The sequence below is a fragment of the Mytilus edulis genome, unplaced genomic scaffold, assembly GCF_963676685.1.
Source record: "Mytilus edulis unplaced genomic scaffold, xbMytEdul2.2 SCAFFOLD_527, whole genome shotgun sequence".
Taxonomy (NCBI): domain Eukaryota; kingdom Metazoa; phylum Mollusca; class Bivalvia; order Mytilida; family Mytilidae; genus Mytilus; species Mytilus edulis.
The window spans coordinates 23857-35892 of record NW_027267090.1 but is presented as its reverse complement, the minus strand read 5'-3'; the positions used below and the strand labels follow the sequence as shown (position 1 = coordinate 35892).

General features: G+C 32.5%; 1 protein-coding gene across 1 annotated transcript; it reads left to right on the top strand.

Annotated features, from left to right (window-relative positions):
* The first annotated feature begins 10000 nt into the window (after positions 1-10000).
* On the top strand, positions 10001-11658 carry LOC139504883 (uncharacterized). Its single transcript, XM_071294779.1, has 3 exons — positions 10001-10354; positions 10767-10844; positions 11326-11658. The coding sequence occupies exons 1-3, from the start codon at positions 10051-10053 to the stop codon at positions 11421-11423; spliced, it is 480 nt and encodes a 159-aa protein (XP_071150880.1). The 5' UTR covers positions 10001-10050; the 3' UTR covers positions 11424-11658.
* Positions 11659-12036: the final 378 nt, after the last annotated feature.

Here is a 12036-nt window from a genome sequence, read left to right as displayed (position 1 = left end):
AGACTACTCAATAAAATGTAGCTTCCGTTAGTCGAATACTACCTTTCTTTGTCGGCTTTTTATAATGTATAGTGTCTAGTTGTTCGTAACTTACATAAAGGCATCTACTTGACTAATGAAAGATAAATAAATAAAGGCAACAGAATACTGCTGTTCAATAGTTATTAATCGATTAAGCTAAAAACAATTCCAAAGCAAAACCTAGCGAAAAAACATTAACTAAAAGAGAAAAACAACGAAACAACAGAAACGCTTAATTGCTATAAAAACGAACGCCAACATACATAGAAACTGACTACTTGTATTTGATAACAACTGTCACATTCCTGACTTGGTACAGGACATTACACTATAACATACCGCATACTAGTACCCATACTTTCAATTATCTCTCCACTGGTACTACATAATATTTGAAGTGCAATATCACAGATACTGTGTACCTACCACAATGTAAATGAGGACTCAAGTAAGTAGTATGTTAGTGAACCAGAACAGGCTATTCAAACACCTACGATTGACCGTCGCTGTAAATTAGACCTGCCTATCAGGCGACACTTATGAATGTGGTCTACCGAATTAGAATATTTATCGGATTTGTTATAGCATCAGCAACACGACGGGTGCCACATGTGGAGCAGGATCTGTTTACCCTTCAGGAGAACCTGAGATCCCCCCAGCCTTTGGTAGGGTTCGTGTTGCCTATTCTTTAGTTTTATATGTTGTGTCATGTGTACCATTGTTTGTCTGTTTTACTTTTTTCATTTTTAGCCATGGCGTTGTCAGTTTATTTTCAATTTATGAGTTTGACATTCCCTCTGGTATCTTTCGTCCCTCTTTTATATACACTTAGATACACCGCCCCCTCTATGGATCTCTTTTGCAGTGTCTTTCTTTTTAATTGTTGTTATGTTCTAAAGATTGCCAACTTCTTTTAATTTTCTTATTCGTTTTAAGTCAAACATATATTTTATTTTTTATTTTTTGTAGAATGAATAAAAGAAATAATGATATATACAATGTGAACCCGAAAAGATGGGTGCTTGAACCTCCAGAAGAGAATGGCACATCCGGTAAATCCGAAATAGCATTGGAAACTGAACAAGTTTGAAGATGAAAGTATCTAGAAAAAAACACTTTCTTATTAACTGTGATATGTTTCTGTGCTGAGGTACAAAATTAGCACTGAGATTGCGAGGGCGCAAGTGTGACCATTACATAAGGTCAAAACATTTGGGAGTAAAGTTTAAATTTGGGCTAATGATGTTTTTCAAATACAAATATCAAACCAATAAAAATGAAAATAATGTATAAATTATCAATTTTAAACAATAACAATTATCTTATAAAATATGATAATTCATTAACAATGCTAAACGGAATAACTTGATGATTACTTTGTTTCCATACATGACATCAGACAAATTTTGAAACCCTTAAAATAAGGGGAAAATTAGACAAACAACTCAATTATAGAATTTAAGCAATTTCTGAAGAAACAGTTCATTACAAAAATATAACTAGTTTTCAAATACTATTGGATACTTTTTAAAGCAAATAAAATATAAATGAGAATCTACCGTAGATTGTTTGCTGTTTATAATATGAAGAAATCAGAATTCACTATGAACTTTCAAAATATATATAATTTGATTAAAAACCTTTGTAATCATATGAATTTTCCACCCTGTTTGTTTTAAAATTATTATTGCATTGTATGTATCTCATAAAAGAAGACCATTTAAAAGTTATGAGTTTATCGGAAAAAACAAAAGTATCCGATTTCCTCATCAATACACGCATCAGATTCATTATACTGTGGATTCATTATTATTCGTGGGATACCAATTTTCGTGGTTTTCGTTGAAACAGGTTAACCACGATTTAAAATGTTCAACGAATCAAAAATTTGCTATTGGGTTGTATAGAGACTTCGACAAACCACGAAATCAAATATCCTTGAAAATGCAACATTTCTTCACTCCACGAAAATTTTATTTTAAATTGTAGTCTGCTGGAGCAAATTGAAAACTTTAATTCTATTATAATCATTATACTTAAGGCTAATTAATTGATAGGCTATGATACACCTGTAGTGTAAAACATAATAATCACTAAACTTGAGTCGAGACATATTTGCTGGTGAACATTAAAAAAATATATTGACTTTGGTGCCAATGTTTAACTTAATGTAGAATCTAGAAATTTAAAAAAAGATCAGTACCTTGTTTGATATTTTCTCAATGCATCAATTGTATATGTTAAAAATGAGAACTGTCTACTAATAAGACAATGTTTGTCTTGAAGCTGCAATGACAGCTTTCGCAAGGGTTCTAATACATCCATCAAAAGCATTAAGAAGCAAATTACATCTTTCGATTGAAGCAGCTTTAGGTATGCCTTAGCCTTAGCTTTTGAATCTACTGACACTCTTTCTACAGGTTCAGTAAGCTGAATTGATACTCACGAAAATAAACAAACCACAGTAACCTTTAATGACCTCAAAAATGGGGATTGGCAGAGAAATATTTAAAAACAAACAAATTGAGAGGTCTATAATATATTTGCGATAATGTAGTGTATACTGACATCTATATTTGATTATAAGTTTGGCCAATTCACATACCAAATGCCACTGCGTTGTAAAAAAAATATTTATGTGAACGCAAGTTATATATTACATCAAGTTGATTTAAGCTCAAATAAATTATATCACCCTTTTCGTTTTCACGCTCTTCGTGTTTTCATTTATTTATCCAAACTTTTGGTATTGCACATAGTAGCTCTATTATTACAACAAAGTCAATAAACGACATATTTGTGTTTGCGATTGGCCTGATCGTCTTCCGCATCTTTCAGTAGTTATTCTGAACTTAGTAAATTCTGTATGACTAAATTTTGAATTTAAAAGTAGTTTTTTTAAGTAATTTTTATGATGCTGTACATTGCGCTTGTATATATTTTTTTAAGAGTAAAAAATCAGAACCTTATTTTTATATGTCGCTGGCGATTTTAACGATTCTGATTGAATTATTTGTTTTATTCCAATTGCAATTATATTTTATGTTTATGAAAATCAATTATATGCTAGAATATCATACAGCGCGGTAACATTGAATCAAAATTCAATACTTCGCAAATAAATAATTATGTCAGTTCAAACATTAAAAACAATAATCGTTTTGTATGTGATAAAACCAGGAAATGTTATCAGATGCTGTAACCGAACTTGCATATATTATCGGTTGTGTGTGTATCAATCAAGCTAAAACTAGTTATATTAGTAATAAAAGTAGCAGCATCAAGGATTACTGTATAATGATCTTTCAAAACATTTGTACTATTCATCTGTAAATGTTCATAATTATATTGCTTTGAATTAAGCATGTTCATTAAAATGTATATCTAAATTATATATTGCTTCATTTATTATTAAATCGATTGTTGGTTAAGGCTACCTATATAATTGGCAACATTCGTTCAGAGATGTTACAGTACCTTCAATGTTTTCAATGACTACCCTGGTTAGCCTAGTTGCAAATTGCATTCGAATTTATATAATATGATGAATAGCGTATGACTGTTTTGTAGTTCCATTGGCGGATCCAGGGGGTCTGTGGCTTGGAACCCCCTTTTTTTTGGGCCGACCAATGCATTTGAATGGGGACATATAGTTTGAACACCACCCCCCCCCCCCCCGCCCCCATTTGTCCTGGGTTGGGACCCCCTTTTTAATCTGGCTGGATCCGCCACTGAGTTCAGACGTCCATTTCATTCAAACTACGAATTTCGGGCCGACTAACTCCATAAATATGAATACCGTCTTGCTGTTCTGGTAAACGCACGTTTTTAAAAGTCATCAAACTAAAGACTTTAAAATTGCAATTTACTAGCACCGGCATTACAAGTAAGAGCAAAGGACGTTATACTGACACTAATCAACCAACCCTTGACCTAACCACCATGTGACACTTTAATTTATTTCATTCTGGACAGCATGAATTGGTTTGTCAGAATCATTTGCACACAAACTCCAATACGTCTGCAATTTTCGTTTCAAGGTTGCAAACTTTGGTTGTAGTAATTGATTATACAGAATGTGTACCTTCTTTTGTAAATTGGCATGAATAATAACTTGGTTCCCACGGATATTGGAGGGAAATTCCTCATATAATTCATTAAGGCAGATATCGATGCACTTCAACATGTTTGCAATCTTTGTGTGAAGTGTTGTGGATTTGGGATGAAAACTGCAGGAGTAAATTAAGAAGTCCACTTAGGGAATTGACATATTTGTGTCTTTACCGTTTCTTTTAAGCTAAAATAGTTTTGAAGGTTACAACCAAAATCAAACAAGAGTACATACGCTGAAATGTCTCGCCTGATTAAATTACTGACCATTGTTGAAAGTCTTAAAGAATTCAATGTTTTACTGAAAGCATATTACAGACTCTTAAAGTTTAGTGATCTATGAAAATGAGGTCAATGGCAAGTAAACCGCGTGTCAGACAGACATCGACACACTTCAATCTTTTATACACCGAATAAAGTTGACCAATTGCGTATGCTAATCACAAAACAATCAAAAACACAAAAACTTAACATTTGACAATTGAACCATGAAAATTAGGTCAGATTATGCCTTACAATCATTTCATACACTAAATATAGTTGATCTAGTATTGCTTATACTATAGTACTTGAAAAAACAGACACAAGTACAAAAACTTAAAATTGACCAAGGAACCTTGATAATGAAGTAAAGGTCATATGGTACTGACTAGACAGACAGACTAGTGCATCTTATTATCATTCCATGCATACATCAAATATAGTTGACCGATTGCTTATAGTAGAACTTGAAAAAGAGACAGAAACTTAGCATTGTCCAATGAACATTGATAATCAAATCAAGGTCAGATGATACCTGACAGACAGACATGTACCCATAACAATCATACCATACACCATATTTAGTTCACCTACTGCTATGGTATTTGAGAAAAGGACATAATCACGTAATTCTAACCGTCATCACAGATCCATGAAATGAGGTCGAGGTCGGGTGAACTCTTTCTGACGGAGATGTAGACATTTGAAGGTTTCCAATTTGCAAGCGGGAACCCATACACCAAATATTGATCAAGGACAATGAATTGACGAAAACTTCGTAACATAAGATATCTACATACAAGATATGAAGCATCCATGCAGGTCTTCTACCTTATGAAATATAATTGGAATATTTGTATAAAGCAAATGCTTAACACTATATGCTTTATACAAATTGTTTATGCCGCCTCCAGATAGTGATACATACGCATACAGCGACAATTGTCGAGGGCGAGACAAAATGTGTAAAATGGTCGCTTAAACTTTAAAGGGCAATAATTTCTATGACTGAAGAGACGATTGATGAATTCTATCATAGGAAAAAATTTCTACCTTCGGATTACTGATCATTTTTGTTTTGTACATAGTTTCTGTCCGTCTATTATATTCTATATACTGTCTGAGGATTAGTAGCACAGTTGGTGACGTTAGCTATATATAAATAGGAGAGTTGGAACTGCTTAACATTTTAGAGCACCAGAGATTACCCTGATTTGTACATGTGCTGCTCAGTCAATCTTTAGTTTTCTGTGTAGTGTTTCGTCGTCTGTTTAATCATTTTTTGTTTTTTTTTATTGAGCAATGATGTTTGTTTTCTTTCACTTAAAAGATTTTCAATTGCCCACTCCGTATCTTCTTCCTCTTTTCAAGATAATAAAAAAAACTAAACAAGGAAGAAGAAAAAATGTATTTATGATATTAATCCCTGAAATGAGCCAACTGACAGTTAAAATAAGTATAAAAAAAATATCCCTTTTCCGGGTCCACCGTTTTTGTAAAAAAAACTGTGAACTTAAGGAATTAACTATTTGCATTGTAATGAGCTAATAAATTGGTATGTCTCCGAACTCGTTTTTACGGAAATGGCCGTTATATGTGTTCATCTTGTCATTTCTGTAAAACACAAAAATATTTTTTTTGTTGATCTGCAAAGAAGAAAGTCATCTTAAATAGCATCTTTTTAAAAAGAATCATTTTGTCTTGTACCACTTTGGGATTGACCATAATCAATGAGAGAAAACAGTGATTTACTTAGGGATGACATCAAAAGATCAATATAGGATAAAACAAGAATGTGTCCCTCAGTACACGAATGCCCCACTCGCACTATCATTTTCCATGTTCAGTGGACCGTGAAATTGGGGTAAAAACTCTAATTTGGCATTAAAATTAGAAAGATCATATCATAGGGGACATGTGTACTAAGTTTGAAGTCGATTGGACTTAAACTTCATCAAAAACTACCTTGACCAAAAACTTTAACCTGAAGCGGGACAGACGGACGGACAGACGCACAGACCAGAAAACATAATGCCCCTCTACTATCGTAGGTGGGGCATAAAAAACTTAATTCAAAATTGGGGGTGGGGGGATAAAAGTTGCTGCAAGTTTTGTTAATTTGACATCGATTTTACATATATCCATATCGGTTAATCAATTTCCCAAATTAAGTTAAGAGGGGGACGGGGAGGGTCAGTGAACAAACTATGTGAATTAAGTTTTTTTTTATCCAACATTAAACTTTTGATGTCGTCCCTTAACTTTTATGCCGACAACTATCAGTCGGAAAGGGAGGTGTTTAACTTTGGTCATACTTGTGTATTAATACATGTACAAGACTCTGATTTTGAAGGAAACACTTATATTCTTTCAGTGCTTCAAACTGTAATGTTTTAAATCTTAGAAAAGCATTCAAAATGCCATTAAAAGTAATGAAAATTGCTTCATTGCCCATGTTTGATAAATTGTTTGTATGCAGCAATTGGATGAAAAGACATCAGTTTTGACTATAGTAAAGTCATTTACAGCAGCCGTGTTTATTTCATTCATTTAAATCTAGACATCAACAAATGTTATTCAAATATGATCAAATATTTATGACTAAGCAGGGGAAAGCCTTGCAGGAGAAGATAGATTACTGGTATGATTTGTCCAATTGTTACACATGATGTTCAGATTTAGGGTCTTTGACCAAACAAACAAACTACATGCTCCTATACATGATGAAAGACGAAACAGACGATGGCATCGGAATACAAATGACCAGCCGTATATGTATTGTTGATATTTAAAATAAGAAATGCAGTTACGTAGACCTATAATATGAAAATCTTCCACATACTTTCAAAAAATTAAAATCAGTTCAATGAAGTTTACAGGAGTAACGTAACTGTAGTTGAGGAATCCCCACCGTCAATTGGCGATTTGATGTTCGCAAATGCAATTTTACTGTCCACGCGTAGGGGAGACAGTAAAACGGAAATTTGCGACCGTCAAATCAAAATTGATTGTGGCTACTCTTCAACCACAGTAATGTTATTCCGATTATAATGCATTACAAAAAGAAATAATACGTTAGAGCTTGGAATAAATGCGTAATGTGTCCATGGGACACTGACGATGCCCCCTCTTACATAAACATGAAACATTATAAAGCATTACGTATTAATTTTATAACATTTGGTAAAAGCAAAGTTAACTTAAGTTGGAGAACAGAAACGAAAAATTCAGAAAACGACCTCATAAAAATACCCCGCGCGTTATGATCTCTTATATACGGAGAAAGACTAAAAACTAACAATATCCCGGATTTTATAGTGAGTCCGTGCATGTGTAGAGACACATATTACCATCCTTGTTTTTAGATAAATTGATTCAAAGTTTACTGATATGCATAGAAGTTTGTCTGATTAGAGGTTGTAAAATGTCCAGTGGCAAATACTTCAGGCATGTTCAGGACGACACAATACAATAGTTGTGTCTTAATGCATCCATAAAAAATTACTATTAGAACACTCCGTCAGTTGTAAAAGCGATTGATAATAAAATAAAATATATTTCAAATGATGTAAACGTGTGGGTTGTGTGCGTATTTGCGGACAAACCTTGCAAACTATACATTTGAAAAGACCAAGTTCAACATTCTGTCATTCTTAAAAATTATGCAATAAAAATATCTGAGAATATATATGCATCCTCTATAAGTAAAACACATGGCGCATTATGTAAATTTTTAAACTAAATTGACTAAAAGTGTCACAAAAATGTGCCGTTTTTCATTCAATCCTGCGTTTCTATAATTTGTATTTATACTCTAAAAAGTCGGAAACGGCGTACATCAGACTTACAAATTCAATTAAAGAGACAGCTTTTTTGTAAAATCACTGAAATTTCAGGGAATTTGTGAAATCAGGGATTTTGTAAAATCACTGAAATTTCAGGGTATTTGTAAAATCACTGAACTGCTTCGGGATTTTATAAAATCCCTGATTTTGACTTGTGATTTTACAAAATCCCTGATTTTGACTAGTGATTTTACAAAATCCCTGAAATAATTAAGATCTTTATTACAGATTCATCGATTAAATTCAGGGAATTTGTAAAATACATTCATTCACTTTTATTACGAATTTCTGTGGAAAAAGACTACAACAGTAACACACAATAAGTTTGAGGTTAATCTATTCTTTATTTCAATATTAAGTGAGCGGTTTGCATGCACAAAACAACTGACATATTATAGGCACAAATGTCTTGAAATCAAGAGCAAACATACACACAAAAGTTACTTCAAATAATTGAGGTAAAATTAAAGTGCAACATATGGAACCAGGGAAAATATGATAAATATTTTGGAATATTTTGTCAATCAGTCACAGAATCAAGCCAAAACAAGCTCTTATCACTACCTTGTTTGAAAGAAAGTTACTGTCTATTGTAGTTTTTCTGTATAATTACTGTAGAAAATAAAACCAATTATATCAAAATTTTAAAATCAAATATAAAAATGGAACATTAGGTTGATTGCTGTCATTAGAGGAGAAACAAAACATATGTAATGTATAAGAATTTGAGTGGGTTAGGGAATGTGATCCAGTGGCAAATATTACATGCATATCAGAGCAAGATCATCTTAATGCTGCATGAAAATTGATATATAAAAAGCAAATAAGTGTTGTATTATTAATTTGCTCCCTACAAAATAACATTTATATTCACAAAATAATAGTAAAAAAAGACAACAGAAAATATTGGTAATAATACTTTGTTTTGTACTTGCATGTTTATGAATAGGTTCTAACCAAGCAAAAATAAACAAAGTTTTACCTACTTTGGTCATATATCAGACACATGTATCACAAAGTGGCATAACTTTGAATAAGTTTCTAAACTTTCTCAACCCTCTTAATCCAAATAAAGTAAATATTTTGTTGATAAATGATAATATGAAGTTCTTCAATGTGGAGATTTGAAAAAAAAATGTTAAAACGGTATTCATCAGATGAAGATGTTTTAAAAATACTATGTTTGTCTTGAAGACATGTACAGCATAGTTAAGAAAATTCACATATCAATAGCTAATAGTGGTAGGGATGTCATCTAAACTAGTCATGCAAAAATAAGCAAATTCAGAGTAGTCTAAATATCCGTTTATATGCCTTTTAGTCATTATCATTATACACTAGTTCAGGCTCATAGTGTTTATTAAATAAATATATTTCCAAATCATTAGTGATTATTCATGTAGTCTATTTTATATTAAGAAAAACACATTTCTAATAGCATGTAATACTTTATTGTAATCAGGGATTTTACAAAATCTCTAGCTCTATTTTCAGTGTTTTTGTAAAATCCCTAACAATTTCAGGTATTTTACAAAATTAGTCGAGTGATTTTACAAAATCCCTGATTTTACAAATTCCCTGTAGCTGGTTTCTCAGATATGAAATTGTCATATTGTTTTTAGATACACAAGATACAAAGTATCTTTAGTAATTAATCTAATAGCATGCATATCTGCTATAGAGCTGTATGCACTGTACTGCATTGCAACGAATTGACACATGACGTTAAATCACAAACAATGACCTAAAACGTCACAATTACGACTTGGAAACCTTAGTTCGGAATCAGAGTAAAACAAAACTAAAAGGAAAAATGGGAGCATCATTTGCCAAGCTCAATTGCTGTGGAACAATACGTAAAAACAAAATAGGTGTTGCTACAAATTCGTTCGAGATAATAAACAAAATCGAAACCGAGTCTCGACCATCACCAGAAATATTGCAGGAGTTACAGAGAGTTGGAATTATTTCAGAACGTTCAGGTGGTTTGAGATTTATTGTAGAGACATTAACAGAAAATGAGATGACAAAACCAAGGCGACTTCCAGCTATCTCTGTATCTAATGTCTCACCAAGAAAAAGACTCGCTGACAAATCCAGGGCTAGTACGACAAAAGGTAATCTTTCAGATTAAAAAAAAAATAACTTGAAATTTAAATTTGAGAACTAACGAGAACTATTGAGAACTCCGAAGCTGATATTGAGAAATGACTGGAAATGTGAATTTGGGAATTAACTGGAAATGTGAATTTGGGAATTAACTGGAAATGTGAATTTGGGAATTAACTGGAAGATTGAATTTGAGTTGTGAAGCATATTATGCATCACACATGCAGCTATGTTCATGAAGACACTATTAAGAAACATAGTTCGTAGATAAGTATATAAAATCTACTGTATTTTTTATTCTTTTAATGTATTACTGGTTTCTTATTTAGGACTTTAAAGGGAACAGCAAATATATATATATATTGCATTTATGTAGAAAACGAATTTTTAACAACATTATATTTTGTTTTTCTCTTTTAGAAATCGAAAGTATATATGATAATGCAGATAAGAGACTTATGGTCGAGATTCGACGCATGGATGCCTTGGCTGATAAAGGTAATTCTAAAACTGATTCGCAAAATCATTTTAATGTACACATCATAGTTAATTCAGTGACTTTAAAGATTGATATTATGTTTATTAACGTATGTTGTAATGCGACCGAGTTATGGAAGCCAAATATATTCAAAATTAGATGGAGCACACAAACTACTTTGCTTTGCTCATTGTTAAAGGTCGTACGCTTATCTATAATTGTTTTAAATTTCTGTGTCATTTGGTTCCTTGTGAAATGTTGTCTCATTGGAAATCTTAACACATTTTCTTCTTTTTTTAAATTGTTAGATAAAAACATACAACAAACAAACAAACACAAAGTCGAACAACAACAACCCGAACAATCAAACGACTAGGGATTTAGCTGAATATACGGATTTGGTACTTTAACTGCTGTTTTGTTCGAATAGATAAATGTACGAAGCCTTGTCCTCTCGTAATACAATACAATACAATACAATTTTTCTTTTGTTGTATTTAGGAAAAATGGCTAAAGAATCGGAAAGAAGAAGGCAGGCAGCAAAAGAAAGAAGGGATAATCGACTTAAACAAAAAATCAGAAAAACCGAAAACAATTAAAGAGAGGAAATGGAGTAGAAGGAGCTATCCCTCCGCCTAAAAAAGAAAAGAGAAGAAAACCTGCCAAAGAAGCTGAACCCAGACCAATCAAACCTGCCGTTTCCGTATAAACTTTACGATATCAAACAATTTTTAAAAAGTTTAACGAATAACTATTTTTTAAGGTGAATACTTATTTAATATTGTATTTCTTTAATTTCAACAAATAAATTTAGTTTTACTTTCATACTTTAAACATGGTTTTTTTTTGGAAATGGTTTGTGTTTGTTTTACTTTGAATATGATAATGGAGATGGAGAATGTTTCAAAGAGACAACAACCCGACCAAAGAGCAGAAAACAGGCGAAGGCCACCAATCATTATGGGTCTTCAATACATCTAAAAATCCCGCTCCCGGAGGGGTGCTTAAGCTGGCCCCAAAACAAAAATGTGTACTTATGTCAAAAGCTCCTGTTTAGGACAGGAGCAAATATGCGTATGGCTTAACATGTGTTTTTCATAGATCTACTACCCCTATCTCTAGCCAAATGTAGAAAAAACAAACACACAGCAATACGCGCACAGTAAAACTATACAATGTATTACATCAGGTAGCGTCCTACAGTGTAAAGAC